Source organism: Elaeis guineensis, chromosome 9 (assembly GCF_000442705.2).
Source record: "Elaeis guineensis isolate ETL-2024a chromosome 9, EG11, whole genome shotgun sequence".
In the NCBI taxonomy this organism is placed as follows: domain Eukaryota; kingdom Viridiplantae; phylum Streptophyta; class Magnoliopsida; order Arecales; family Arecaceae; genus Elaeis; species Elaeis guineensis.
In genome coordinates, this window is record NC_026001.2 from 10,638,199 (window position 1) to 10,654,201 (window position 16,003).

Sequence of the window (16,003 nt, forward strand, 5' to 3'; positions counted from 1 at the left end):
TGATCATCAAATTTGTTCCTCTTCATATTTCCAGCGCCGTTCAAGGATATCTCTATCCTTTGTCTTGGAGATGTCTTCATCTGAATCATGGCTGGACAAACAATAGCTTACTTCAGACTTCTTTTTCTCAGATGGTTCATGCTCATCAAGAAAAGCTATTTCTTTTCTACTCCTATTAGAGTGCTCTCTCCTAATTGAGTGACTACTATATTCATATCTCTTTATATCCAGATCTTCTCTGATTGAACCACCATCCCACATGTCTGTCTCACAGTCAATAGAACTTCTTGAATGACACCTACTACATCCATACAAGAACGTTGATAATAAGAGTAAAAAAATTAACAGGCTAGAGCCAACAAAAAAAAAAAAAAAGATATGTGCTTTTATGAAGAAAGTTTCAGTGTCCAAAAGTTGCATGCAGATATTCAGATGATATACCAGGTAATAAAATTAGTGTTTAAGTTAAATACTAATAACGTACAAGTTCATGATGCCCAATAAGACCAATACTGATATCTGTTGCACTTGGTTACAAGTTATCTCTTGGTTAACAGAATAACCACAATAATTAGTTGTACTGTAATAGTTAACTATCAAACATTTATGGAGCCTGGAGATGAAGGAGCATCTCTTGAAGGCTATAGTAACTGAGGGCAAACATGGAGGAAGCAGCTGGGGACAGAGGGGTACCAGAGCATCCTTCTTTATTTGCCTTTTCAGAGTATGAAATTTCATCAGTAGGAAATGCAATTCTTACCCTCTCTTTCTCCTCAGTGTCATCCCCTTCCTCTTCTGTCTTCTTCCTCCTAGTTCTCTCACTCCTGTTCTAGAACTAATAAAAAAGTTCTTATCCTATTTTTTTAATTAGAAAAAATGCCTCAAATCTTAAAATTTTATAATTATTTTCTCTAATAAAGACCACATAATAAAGTAAATAACATTTATTAACAACACAACATTGTGATTGTTAGGGAAATTCATATTTCAGATGCTCAGAAAGGCCCCTAAATTTTGCCAAGGCAATCAAGGGGCTCACCACCATCAATCAACTAGGCAACTTATAAATCTTGCATATTTGTAGTTGGTATACAAGTTTAAATGAAATATAACTATGAATACATGTGCAAATAAGAAAAGTGGTGCAACTACTGGGTTACAGTTTAGCATGCCGGTTAATATTCATATTTGTTAATCTTGGGGCATGCTCATGTTTTAGCCATAGGGAATGCTCCATAATTAATACGTCACATACAAGGACATTTTTCAAAGGCTCACTCCAATTAGAACCAATCAGCACCCCTTGCCCAAATAGCTAGCTAGAGTGTCATGCTATCCAAACAGGGGATTGGTGGCTACCTCCAAAACTTCTCAACTTATTTTTTTTCTAATGTCAGCACGAAGAACATCTCGGGTGGGATCAGGCTAGGTTCTACATAACAAAGCCTGATTGGTTGGCCACACAAGGCCATCAAGATGGTTTACCTCCATGCAAGTGTGTATAATCTCAAAATGCCCTCACACCACTTATGCACCCTTCTTTGCACCTTTGTCCTCACACCATATATTTTCACCATTTGTCCAATTATTTGGAAAACAAGAAAAACCACTACCAGCTTCATACCTCACACTTGACGCTATATCACAAATGGCAAACTAAAATATAATCTTCAAACATAACCAAATTACATTGTATTATTCTAATAGATTACTTATGCCGATGCTCCTCCACGAAATCCCTAATCTCGGCAATCAGGTACGCCGACTCCTTCAACTCCGGGAACACGTAAAAGGCGTGGATCGCATCCGGGTACTCCACCAGTCTCGCCTCCTTCCCCCTCGCCCTCAAACCCTCGTAGTACCTCCTTTGCCAATCCTGGAGCGGATCGAACCCCCCCACCACAACCATCGTCGCCGGGTACTCCTCCTCCAGCGCCGCCGCCCGCGGCCCGAAAACATTCACCACCTCATGGTCCCGGTCCGCACCCTCCGGCAAGAACGCCCTCCACAGCCAGTCCGTCCTTCTCGTGGACACCAGCGGCGCCCCCTGCAGACGGATCTCCGCTTCCGTCCTCTCCTCCCCTCCGAAGTACGCCTGGATCGCCACCAACCCCGCTAATCGGAGCGTCTTCCACTCGCCGCCGGCCGCGGCGGCGGCCCACCGGCGGGCGACGTGGTGGGCGATGTTGGCGCCGGCGCTGTCGCCGGCGAGGAAGCAGCTGGAGAGATCCACCAGACCGGCGGCGGCGGGGTCGGATCTCGCGAGCCCCCCGCCGTCCAAGAAACGGAGCACGTCCTCCCCGTCCTCGTACGGCGCCGGACACCGGTGCTCCGGCGAGAGCCGGTAGTTCACGGACGCGATCACGGCGTTAACCTTCCGGCAGATCCGCCGGCAAACCGCGTCGTAGGCGCGCGAATCCGGGGATAGGAACGCGAAACCGCCGCCGTGGAAGAAGACGATCAGAGGGATCCGGCCGCCAGCGGCGGCGTCGCCGCCGGTGGGAACGAAGAGGCGAAACCAGAGGTTGCGGGAGGGGTCGACGGTGATATCCGCGGTGCGGACGCCAGCGACCGGCTTGTGGGAGGCGGGGTAGCGGGGGTCGAGGAAGGAGAGGAAGCGGCGGTTGACGGTCCCGTCGGAGCGCCGTGAAGCGTCGGTGATGGCGGAGAGGACGGAGATGAAGAGGCGCGTCTTCCATGGGAGCGGAGGGGAGACGGCGTTGTGACGACGATGGAGATCCGCCGCTGGGCACTTTTCCGTCATTTTATCCTCGTCTCGTCGTTTTTCCAAGGAGTAGGGAAAGGCCGCGTAGCGTTGGCTGGCCCGGCTGGGAATATAAAAAGAGGATTGCACGTGACAAGTCACGTGCGGGAAGCCGAGCGATAATGGGGTTTGCATAATTCCGTGATGGATAAGTTTGTTAGGATAAGAAGGCGTGGACAAGAGTGAGAATTTATGGTAGGAAGTAGGACCTGCATCCATGAGGGTTATTGACATTGTCGTAGATGTTCATAGAAAAATCTGATACATGGAAGATTGTGATGGTTTTAGTAGGAATTTGTTGGAAGTTGTCTTGACTATAAATTCAATTATGAATTACCTACAAATTTCGCATCTTTCTTGTTGGAAGAAGCTAAGTTGATGATGATTTTATGCTTGAGAGATTTAGGATCAATTGAGCTATGTAAACTTAGGGCCAATTACATATTTAGAGACTTTAACACGACAATTCGATGCATAGTGATTGATCAGAAAGACAATTAGGCTAGATAGATCAGGGACAACTAAGTGAATTGGTTTCAAATTTGTATTTAGATAGTTCATTCTTAAATATTAGCTCACACCTACTTCCATCCATGCATGTGCATGCTTGCTTATACAAGAATATGTGAGTACTTGAATCAGTGGGTATAATGAGGTTGTTCCATTAGCAACAAGACATTGTCTTGTTTTTGCTAATCTAAGTTTAAATCTATGATATAAAGGGTTTTGCTAGCTATGATGTATGTTATTTATATCTTGTTGAAATATGAAATTAAATCAGGACCGTTGTTCATGGAAGGACATGGCTGGAATTTAGCAAGCAATTGATTGCTTTTTTAATTTTTTTTCAATGATCAAGATTAAACATTTAGTTTATTGCATCGTAGGGTTCATCCTCTGTCACTTACATTGTGGTTCGATAGAGGCCTTTTGATTAAAAAAAGCCCTTTCACTTTAAATTAATTTCTACATTTGACACATGCACCTTCATGATCATAACCACTCATCAAAAAATGAATGGGCTGCATTCACCATAAAAAGGGAAAATGGTATAATTTCATTACAATATCATAGCAAAACCTAGATAAAAATTCTGATAATGCAATAACGAAAAATCTAATTAAAGAATCATGCAAGAAGCACTCCTCCCTTTAGAGATTAACTCCATTGTAATACTTGTGTCAAGAATAAGTAGGATTTGCCAATTTGCTGCATTGCTATCATCATCTATCCATCGTTGTCAGTATTTTCATAAAACTTTTATTCGAAGAAATTTATTTGTTGCACTTAGGTGGTTATCCATTTACCATGAAATAAGTAACATATAGTAGTCCATGCTCGACGCAGCTATTCTTATTGTAAGGGAGACGCTTTCATAAGATGCAAAAATCCCACACAACAAAGTTGAATTATTTATGATTAACTTTGTTGTTGCTCTAGAGAAGCAACAAAGTGTACTCACATAAATTTTCAAAATCTTGTGAGGATGCTATTTTTTAAATACCCAAAATCTCCCTGATTTGGAGTCATAAGAACATCGTTTGGGACTGGGATGTTCCCTTTTATTCATGGGTGAGATTAAGATGTTACTCAAGCAGTGCTCTTAATTCAAACAAAGATTCAACACCTTCCAAAGACATTAGGTGAAACCAGAAATGGCGGTTCCTTTAAGTGTGAGATGCCTCTTTCTAGAATGGCAAAAGTTGTGATGCTGGTTATTGATGAATCATCTGCCATCCTTGTTGCCGTTTTAATTAGTAGCCTCACATGTTGTTCTGAAATTTAATTTATTGTGCTGATGACGACATTTAAAATACCTACTCTCCATTTCCTTGTCAACCTAATTTTGTTGGGTAGTTGGGTCTTCCGCTACGTTCTTCTCTCACTATATCTATTCGGAACAAGAAATGCCTTCCATGCAAGCACATATATATATATAGAGAGAGAGAGAGAGGGAGCAGGTTTACAGGTGAGGTAGTGGAGGAACATGTTAAGAGTTTGATGCTGACCATCCCCAACCAGAGTTTACACATTCTAGATGAGAGAGTTCGATCAAAACCGGAGGTGGCCCGGGTTGGCTCTACTCTTCTTGGTCGTTCACCGAGGTACACGGACCAAGTGATGAAAGGGACGGTGATTTTTTCTTAAGGTTGCGTTTGGTGGCGGACAATCTATTCATATTGCTATCAATTTAAAGAAATTTTATCAGATTATTACGTTTGATATGTTATTTGGATGGTAATTTGGATTGCTTTAATAATACTGATTATCTTTCAAAAGATAATTCAGACTACTTAAGAAAAAGATGGTTATTCAGATTATCAAATATTTGATAATATTACAACAAAATAATTGGATGGAATTATTTTCATCAAAAAAATAAATTAATTTTTTTTTCTTTCTATCACATGAAGTTGCTCAAGCTGTTGCTTCCAAACTCTAGCCATCAAAATCTCCCCCTCTCATCTCGCCTCCTCCGGTCGACTCGTCCCATTCAACTCATCGTCGATGACAGCTCTTCGATCGGAGGGCCGAGGTGCAGTGGCCAGGGTTGCGTATGGGACCAGGGGGTCGGGGTGCGGTGCCGAAGGTGCGATGGATGGGAGACCGCAGGGGGGAGGGTGGGGTGCGAGAGACTTGTGGGGTGGATGAGGGCGGCGACGCAGGTGGGTAAAGGCGACGATGGAGGAGGCCATGGGGGGATGTGGGGTGCAGATTTATTGAGGGCCAGGGGGCGGTGCGAGAGGATAGGAGAAGATGCGGATGGTCGGAGGGCGGTGCTGGAGGCACGATGGGCGAGGTGCTGCAAGGGGTAGGGTGCATGGAGAAGTCGATGGCTATCGGGGGTGGGGCGAGGAGTGTGGCATACAAAAGAAAGAAAAGGAAGGAGAAACAATAAAAAAATAAAAATAATAAAAATAATAATAAGTATTAAAAATAATAAAAAAATTTAGATTTTTTTCATAATAATAATAATAGTCACCGAATCATCTATTTTGATAATCAATAATTTTTATTATTAAAAAATTAAATAAATAGTTTAATTATTTTTAAATTTTTATATATAAAAAAAAATTAAATTTTTTAATATATATTACGTAGATTGAACTGATTAAAGATTTAGATCACTAGTTTTATTAAATATATGTTAAAATATTAAACTAATAATTTGATTAAAGATATTTTAAAAATTTGATATTATATTATCAGTAATTTGATTGTCATATCAAATATATCAATTAAAATTTTTAATAATTTTATTATAATATTATCTACATATATCAAATATAATAATTAATATTATAATAATTTAATAATAATAATTTATTTTATAGATAATTTAAATTATCTTTTAAAATTACGTGACGTTGCAAGAAACGCAACCTATCCTTTGGCCAAGGTTCGTACACGTTGTGATGGCGCTTGGCTAGTAGGTGGTGACTTGACAGCCAGGAAAACGACACATACCATTTGTTATAAAATATAAATGAAGTGTACAGTGAAAAATGATATGATTTTATCTTCGGTCATTGTAGTTCAAGTATAGAAGAAAAGCCAATCACTCACAAGTCACGCACTCTGGACTCTTCTAATTTATGTCTTGATGCAAAAATGTAGGCCTTAGTCTATAGAGACCAGGCTAAGGATCCTTTTTAATGTTAAACAATAGTTTCATATTCCTTCTATCATGGAAAGTAAAAAGTAATTGCAAATCTCTTGATATTTCATAGAAATCTTTTATATTCTATAACTTCCAAGTGGTGGCATATGGGCCACATGAAGACTCCTAGTGAGACGTTTCTAATGCTAACATCACGAAAAGCTAATATCATGCAGAAGGGGAAATATAGATACCAAAAATAATAATTAAAAAAAAAAAAACTTCCGAAGACCTAAGGAAATTTTCAAAAAAAAAGACAGTATTCAACCTCGAACAAATCACCTAGGGCAGATGGATTTTATATGCTCTTTTTCCAGTAGTTTTAGGAATTAATACACAGGGAATTACTTCTCCTAATTTTCAAGCAATTCCATGAAGGTAAACTGGAACTCTCCTGATTTGTTACTTCTTACCTCTGTTTGATCACTAAGAAAGATGGAATTCTTTCATCCAAGGACCTAGGACCGATCACTTTTTGAATGGACTCCATGGAATCATCACTAAGGTCCTGGATAACAAGGCTGGGGTGAGTTCTTACCTCAACTCATAGGTGAAGCCTGATCAGCATTCACAGAGGGAAGACATATCTTATAGCATTTTCTGGCAGCTCAGGAGATTATATATTCACCGACGCAAAAGAACAAAAACCGAAGGCATACTCTTCAAGTTAGACTGGAAATTTATATCGGATCAACTCAAGGTTCCTTGCTTCCCTTATTTGTGGATACTAAGTGGCAGGAAACTCAGTAAAAATGATTGGTTCCTGGCTTCCTGCTGTTGTAGAAGACCAAAGGCTCTCATCCTTGAAGGATACTTGCCTATCTATATATTGGTGCGCACAGCTCACTCTTGTCAACGTAGTCATTGCCTCTACACCTTCCTACCATACGTTTATTGTCAGGTTGCTCAAATGGGTTAATTTTGAGGAGGATAGATAAACTCAGGAAAGCTTTTCCATGGAGAGGACAAGATTCTCTTAAGTAGTTTCCACTGCCTAGTTAACTGGAACAATGTGTACAAATTGAAGCAAAAAGGAAGCTTGGATATAAAGAATATGGCTGATATGAATCCATCTTTTCTGGCCAGGTGGACATGGAGGTACTTTGTCAATGCTCATGCTGAACGGAGGAACTTAATCCAGTCGATTTACTAATCTTGAAAGAAGCTTGGACCTTGTGTAAGAATGATGACCAGTGGACTCCCACCAATTTGGAGATAAATCCGTGCGAATCTCGATATCATGTGGAATTTCTTGTTCAAACTAGCTAGGGAAAACTTGAGGTTCGGGGAAGACATGGATAGACGTCATTTTCTTTGAATGAACTTTGTTTTCCAAGCTGTATGGCATTGTACTTCAGAAAAACTTCACAGTGGCTTCTTAATGGAGGTGGAGAAACAGCATAATGGAAAATTGATCCAAATGCAAACCTAAACAGAGAAGAAGAAGTAGCAGCCTCATGTCAGTGCTATCTACTAGAAGACCTTCAAAGGTTCTTGACAAGCCTAAGTGGAACTTGACTGCGGGGACAACCAAAAAAAAAAAAAAAAAAAAGGGTCCTCCACTGTTGATTCATATTAATGCATCATGCATGGAAGGCCAGAGCCCTGTAGAAGATCAATATCCATATGTGGATGGCACTTAAGAAGAGGTTGTATACCAAGGAGTTCCTGATCATTAAGGGATGGCCATTAGATGGTAGATGCCTGCTTTCTGATGGAGCTTCAGAAAGTGTTGATCATTTATTCTTGCTCTGCCCCTATTATGGCCACCCACAAAAACTTGCCTTACTGTTAATGGAAGACCTGCTTCCCTATGCTTCCTGTGGACTGATTGGAGAAGAAAGAGAATTATCAAAAGGAAGCATGGTGCTTGGGACCAATTAGTGCTGGTAACTTGCTGGCAGATTTGAAAAGAGAGATGGTACGCTGTTCTTGAAGGAGAGAGAATCCTTTGCCAGCAACATTAATGCAAAGACCGTGAACCAGTGCAATCAATGGGATTGTCTTCATAGAGTTATGAAGATTTTGCAGCTAAACTAATCTATTCAGATTCAATAGGACCACCTCCGATGTCCTTGTATTCATTTCTTCTTATTAATAAAACCGGAGGAGGTTCCACATCTCCTCCTCTTATTTTTCATTCCAAAAAACACACAAAAGAAAACAGCAGAGAGAAAGATGGCAACCGGAGAGTTTTTTTGATGGAAGAAGACAAAATTTAATACAAGGAAAAGCAGTACTTAATTATCGTGGTTTAAGGTAGAGGGCTGGCCCCCATTCTACCTTCAGGTGGATCAGGATCCCCGATGACACTCAAAAAAATATCATAAAATATCATGCATGGTTAGACACCATCCATCATAAGATAGGCGGCCATGTATGATCTATCCAAATTATCTAAATATCTCTGAGATTTATAAATCTTCTCTTTTTTAATATTTTAATACATGCGTGTGAGTATGTATGGCCATCCATCATAAGATAGATGATGTCTAATCATGCATAGCATCCTACGATATTTTTTGAGTATCATAGAGGATCTGTTCCCACCACCAATTTGTCCATTTTTTATATTGCCGCATCCACGTAGCTCTCTTCATGGCTGTCAGAAGGCCGAAGTTACGTGCTGCAGCACAGGAGATACTATGCACTAAGTTAGATCCACCCAATTCAGAAGTGCTTTAGTTTATATATTGTTGGGTGGATGTCTGGCCAGGACACCACCTCCCAAGATCCTTTCAGTACCACGCGATGCAGCAGGAAGAAAGAAGAAACAAAACAAAAGGAAAAACAATCAAAATACGTGGATCAGCCACAAAAGGGCTCGCCTCCACGGGGCATGCAAACTTCACTATGAAAAGAAAATTTTACAAGAGGAGACATCACCCTCAACCCTTGTACACCCAATTCTCTCTCACATGAAGTCCCCCTCACAAAAGCTCTCTCTCTCTTGGAGACCCCCCTGAACCCCTGAAGAGCCTGGCGACCGCTGTCCAGGAGCCTCCTGCTCCTTCTCTCACAGCGCCTCACGCCTCTCTCTCCTCTCGGTTCGTACGGCGGCGAGAAACCGAAAAACCGCACCTCTCTGTGCCTCACAGGCCTTTTTAAGGCATAAACACCGTTTAAACCTTGATTAGAGAAGGATTAGGAATCCTAAACAAAGCCAAAAACCCTCCTGACCGTCGGATCAAGACCGGGAATCACCTGAGCCCTCCAATCGCGCTTCGGTCCACGGAATAGTGCCGTGGACCGCGAGAAACGTGTGGGAAACGTCCACGCGGTCCACAGACCGCTCCGTGAACCACTCGGTCCACGGTGGACCGGGGATGGGCCAGCAGGCCGCTGGGTCGCGCGTCCCGCGCGGGCCTGGGCCTGGGACGCGCGTCCCGCGCGGGCCTGGGTCCCGCGTCCCACGCGGGCCTGGGAAAAAAAACACGCGTCCCACGCGCCGCCGCCTGCAGCCGCGCCGCTGCCGCCCGCCGCCGGTCGCCGGCGGTCCTCCACCGCCTCGATTCTCGTGCCGACTTCAAAAGCTCGTATCTCCTCCATCCGAGCTCCGATTCAGGTGATCTTGGTCTCGTTGGACTCCGTTTTTCGCCGCGAACCTCGCTGTGGGCTCAATGTGGGCTGAATCTCGAAGCGTCAAATCCTAACATATATCAAAGACTGTAATCACACAATCCTAAAATAACTCAGGATCTTATCCAAAAAAATTAATTACAAAAAAATTTATTTAGATTTTCTGATTTATATAAGTACTCATGCATGATTGATTCGTACCAATCTTCACATATTCTTCATGTTTAAGGTTCATTTGAGTCCAAATCTATATAAATCTATTTATAAATACTATAAATCAAATAATCGAGATTTATCTGATGTATAACCAATATAGAATTAAATATATATTTACATGAGTCCTCATAGATTCTTATAAAATATACGGTAAGCAGTCTTATATATCATATGAGACATACATGATCACTATCCATCGCACAAATTAAAGAGGGTGATCCACATACTAGATCTTTTCATTTTTATTGCAAAATTATGATACTTTTCATAGGCTAAATAGGATATCAGTGTAAACAAGATAGAGCGGCATGTGTAAGAATGTAAATGAGTTGAACTACTTATTAGCTATTGAAGCTCGATACGATTTGATTATTATCGAATTTAAATTAAATTTAAATAATAAAATATTTAATTAAAAAATTTATAAATTTATTTAAATTTATATATATTTTTAATTATATTATTTTTATTAATATATATTTTATTGTTAGGTCAAATATTTTGCATCGAATCCTGCTAGAATTTTCAGCTATTTATTTCGGGTCGGCTCGATTGTACTGTAGGGGCCCGGCTCGATTGTACTCGCGCCACACAGCCACAGTGAGACTGCCCACCTGCAGTGCTGTTTACCAGCTATGATCGGCTCAGAAATTTATGTACCTAACGGTCTTTTTCATTTAACGTCGACACCTTTAATGACTCAACCACCATCATGCTTGCACGCACTCCATTATAAAAGAAGGGACAGGTTTCCATCGGCCGTGAAATTTAGTGGCTTGTATCGTCTGCAAATATCAGCCAACTCTGTCATAGATTTTGTACAAGCCACGCTAGGATGTCTCCCTTTTCAGATACGCATTTAACTCATCACACCAAGTAGATACGTGGCCATATTTTCTTCATTCGTTGCACTTAAGGCGAGCGTAAAGAGTGCGCTTTACGTACTAGATGTATTGTTGGGATTGATATGATATAAATCGGATGTTAATATATTTATATTTATATTTAGTTTATCTGATGAATATATATATATATATATATTATTTGGATAAAAAAATTTATATCAATATTAATTTTAAATAAATATAAATATAATTTGGATATTGAAATATGAATATAATAATAGATATAATTTAGATAATTAAATTTTATAACTACAAAATTAAAAATATTATTAAATATATGATAAATTAAATTAATAATATATTTATATATTATATATATATTTTTAAAATAAATAAATATTATATAAAATTATATATAGATTCAGATATTCAGATACGGACCGGATAGTTATTTATCTATATCTATATTCATTTTTTTTACGGATATGGATATGAATATGGATATTAGTCGAATCTTGAAATTTCTATCAATATCCGAATTGATCGAATCAAAGTTATTAAATCCGGCCCGGCCCGATCGATCGGACCGAAAACTCAGTGACTCGACCATGAGATCGGGTCGATTGCCTAATTGAACCGGCTATGCTTAAAACCCATTGAAATTCAGACGAATCGGTCGGTTGGATCGCAAACCGTTTGACCCGATAAAATTTGGTTGAGACAAACCCGGTTAAATTACTGACTTACTCTTCATCTTCATCGCTTATCTCCCGAAGTCTCGATCGTCCCTTGGACTTCAATTTTTCGATCCCGACTTCCCATATTCAAACCCCGTCGGCATTTTCTTCTTCCTCGGTGACCAAGTTGGCAGCGGCGGCAGCGAACGGAGACCAGAGACGAGCCGACGAGGACGACGGAGCCTCCGATGAGTAAACGACGCTAACCCTCTTTTTTTTTTTTTTTCAAATCTCCGGTGAATAGGCCCAACCACCCAAGATTGGCCCCTCTGCTTCCTTCTCCTCCATCCGCGACCGACGACCTCCTCCCTCCGCTTCCTCCTTCTCCGCTCGACCCACCCCGCCTCCTTCTCTACCAATCGAGACCTCCCTCCTCCGCTCGGCCCCTCCCCCCTCCGCCTCCTTCTCCTCCGCTCAACCCCCTCCGCCTCTTTCTCTCCGTCCGGGACCTCCCTCTACCTCCTCCGCTCGATCCCCTCCCCCCTCCGCCTCCTCCTCTGCCATCCGAACATCTTTCCTCCGTCTCCTTCTCCTCCACTCGACCCCTTCCGCCTCCTTCTCCCCGTCCAGGACATCCTCTTTTTGCTTCCTCCTTCACTCGGCTTCCTCTCCCCTCCGCTCGGCCCCCTCCTCCCTCTGCCTCCTCCTCCATCTAGGGCCTTAGGCATTAGTGGGACGAGGGTTAGAATTTAGAAGCCGTGACGGCACAAGAAATTTTTTTTTTTAATGAGTGCAATGCTATATCACACGGTGAAGCAGTGGACTACTACTCGTGATCTCACCGTGAGTCCCACTCTATGGGATCATGAAAAAAAAATAAAAAAAATTATTGATGATTTACTACTGTTATTTTATCTTCTACTTATAAATTATAAATTATAGTTTAATTTAATTTTTTTTATAGATTATCAAAATGACTTCTGTTGAGGAGATTATGCCATCTATGGGTGATACAAATAATACTTCATCTTCTGGAGTTAGAGGTAAAAATGATCCTGCATAAAATCATTATAGAGAAGCTCCAGAACTTAGTGATAATGCCAAAAGGATGAAGTTGGCATATTTGTATTGTGGAAAGATATTTGCTGGTGGTGGGATTAATCGCTTCAAACAACATCTTGCAGGCGTAAAAAGAGAAGTAGAACCATGCCGCAAAGTACCAGCCGATATTCGCCATCAAATGATATAAAATATTCAAGCTATTGGTGAGAAGAAGAAAAGAGTAAAGACAATAGATGAAGATTACAATCTCTTTAGTGCAAGGCATAAGGAACATTAGGAATAAGGATATTACAAGCAATTGGGTGAAGATGATGGCATACAAGAAATTCCTCACTCATCAAATAAGTTTACAAGTAATGCAAAAAGTAAAAATATAGAAGGTGAAAAAGAAAAATAATTAGAAATCTTTAGAAATTATTTCATGCCAAGAACAACTTCTGATGCTCAACCAACTATAAAAAGCTTATTGCAAAACAAAAAAAGCAGTTGAAAGGTGTGATCTTGCCGTTGCAAAATGGATGATAAATGCATGTGTGCCATTTAATGCTGTCAACTCTAAGTATTATTAGTGTATGATAGATGTCATAGCTAGTATGGGGTCTGGTTGCAAAGCTCCAAATTTTTATTCCGTTCGTGGTTATTTGTTAACCAAGAATGTTGATAAGGTGAAAAGTTATATTGAAAGCTTTCATACCACATGGAAGAAAATAGGATGCACAATCATGACTGATGGATGGACAGATCAGTATAGGAGAACTTTGATTAATTTTTTAGTTTATTATCCTAGAGGGATCGTATTTTTGAAGAGCGTGGATGCTTCAGATACCTCAAAGACAGCGGATATGTTATACAAGTTGTTCACAAAAATTGTTATATCTATTGGTTCTGAAAATGTAGTTCATGTAGTGACTGATAATGCTGTAAATTATATTGCTGCCGGTAAGAAGTTGGAACAAGACTTTCCTACTCTTTTTTGTCACCTTGTGTTGCTCATTGTCTTAATCTCATTATACAAGATATTGGTAAGTTAGTTTTAGTTAAGAACACAGTAGCCCATGCTGCAGGTATCATAAAATATATTTATAATCATTGCTATCCTTTATATTTGATGAGAAAATTTACTAGTGAAAAGAAGATAATTCATCCGGCACCCACACATTTTGCTACCAATTTTATTGCTTTACAAAGCATTTTGGGCCACAAAAATATATTAAGAGCAATGGTAACTTCTAGAGAGTGGACAACTTTAGCTTATGCTAAGGATAGTAAAGAAAAAAAGCTCGCCGATGATGTACTTAATTCTCTTTTATGGAATGAATGTGCAACCATTGTTAAACTATCGGAGCCTTTAATTCGAGTTTTGAGGATTGTTGACAGTGATGATAGACCTTCAATGGGCTACTTATATCATGCTATGCATCAAGCTAGAGATGAAATGATCAAAAGATTTAGAAGGAGAAAGACTGTAGTTGAACCTTATTTGAGGATAATTGATTCTCGGTGGGATCTGCAATTACATCAAAATCTTCATGCAATTGGGTTTTGGTGGAATCCTTGTTTTCAATATGACTCAGAACTTATGGATAAACATCCTCGTAGTATTTCTGGACTCTTAGATATCATAGAGAGGTATTCATTTGGTAATCCAACTTTGCAGGGTAACTTAACTAATGAGATGAGGTTATTTAGAAATGCAGAAGTTGACTTTGGACGCTCATCGGCTATAAATGATCGAAGTTGCTTGGCTCCAGATAAGCTTGTTCCTTAGTTATGTCCTTATGCTTTCATTGATATAAAGTTTTTTCAACTGCATTCTATTTTAACAAATATAATATTTTGTATCTAGATGAATAGTGGGTCACATATAGAAGTTGTGCACATAATTTATAAAAGTTGGCTATTGGTGTTTTAAGCCAAACTTGTAGTGCGTCCGGGTGCGAGAGAAATTGGAGCATCTTTGAACATATTCATTCTAAAAAAAAGAAATAGGTTAGAGCACCAAAGACTTAATGATCTGGTTTTGTGCACTACAATTTGAGACTACAACAAAGGTAATTTTATTATGAATGATATCCAATTCTTTTATTTATTTCTTATTATTTAATTTTTAAACTAACAAATATTAAATATAGATTTTATTTCAAGGGTTGCAACTATAATCCTATTAACTTTGAATTGTTTGGTGATAATGATGCGTGGGTATTAGTTGATGAGCCATCAGAGTTAACTAGTAAAAAATTAGAAACTTTTCACCGTGAAATGATATCATGTTCTATTCAAGAAAATGATAATAATGGTGAGTAAATTATTTTATTATATAATTTATGAATAAAATATCATTACAATTTCATGAGATATGGTTTTTTTTTAATTTTTTGTTAAATTTGTGACTTTGTAGATATATTGAACTTAGAATATTTGGATGCTGATGATAGTGAAAATGATGGAAATGATGTCAATAGGAAAGAAGATGGAGGAGATGAAAGTATTTCAAGTCAAGAAGATGTTTTTGTAAATATTGACATAAATTTCAGTCTATTAGTTTGAATTTTTATGTTGTGTACTTGTTTATCACTTTTAATTTTTTTTAAAGATATTGAAGTGAAATATCGTATATTATTGTGTACTTGTTTGTTAAAACTTTTGATCTTGCTAGCAGATGTGGATGGTTATGTTTTAAAGTTGGATTATATATTTGAGCTTGTATCAAATTTTGATATTTCTGGATATAAGGTTAGCAGTTGGTTGGGTTCATATATTTTTACCAGCTTCGTTTGTGTGGTTGAATAATGCATGCTTGCTAATTGTTAAAATTTATAAATTTATGGCTTGTTATCTGATGAAGCTTTTTACGATTTATGTTATTGTGGATATAATGCATGAGGTACCATGGAGGCATGGATTATGCGATGGAAATATCAAATAAGTTTAAACTATTAGTTAAGCAGTTATTATGAATTTATAACTTTATATCATTAAATCTTTATATTCATAAATATTTTAATTTAATTATTTGTATTTATGAGATTATAGTTGTGTTTCATTTGTATTTTGATACTTACGGTATTGAAATATATATTATCAGGACTCTTATTGTATTTCTAGATATAAATAGATTATTAAATTTTATATTTTATGCTTTATGTATTGATTTATCGGTTCAACCATTGATCCGATGGTTGGACTGCTGATCCACTGA

At 39.0% G+C, this 16,003-nt stretch overlaps 1 protein-coding gene and 1 pseudogene across 1 annotated transcript; both read right to left on the minus strand.

The window, feature by feature from the left end:
* LOC105051889 (uncharacterized) overlaps nt 1–261 on the minus strand; it is a 1,284-nt pseudogene extending 1,023 nt beyond the window's left edge.
* A 1,287-nt stretch (nt 262–1,548) lies between these two features.
* On the minus strand, nt 1,549–2,803 carry LOC105051684 (probable carboxylesterase 18). The gene has a single exon (XM_010932234.4). It carries the CDS (start codon nt 2,762–2,764, stop codon nt 1,709–1,711), a length of 1,056 nt encoding a protein of 351 aa, XP_010930536.4. The 5' UTR covers nt 2,765–2,803; the 3' UTR covers nt 1,549–1,708.
* Nucleotides 2,804–16,003: the final 13,200 nt, after the last annotated feature.

Excerpts from the sequence above, each read along its gene's own strand:
- LOC105051684 (XM_010932234.4), bottom strand. The coding sequence starts at position 2,764 with ATGACGGAAAAGTGCCCAGCGGCGGATCTCCATCGTCGTCACAACGCC.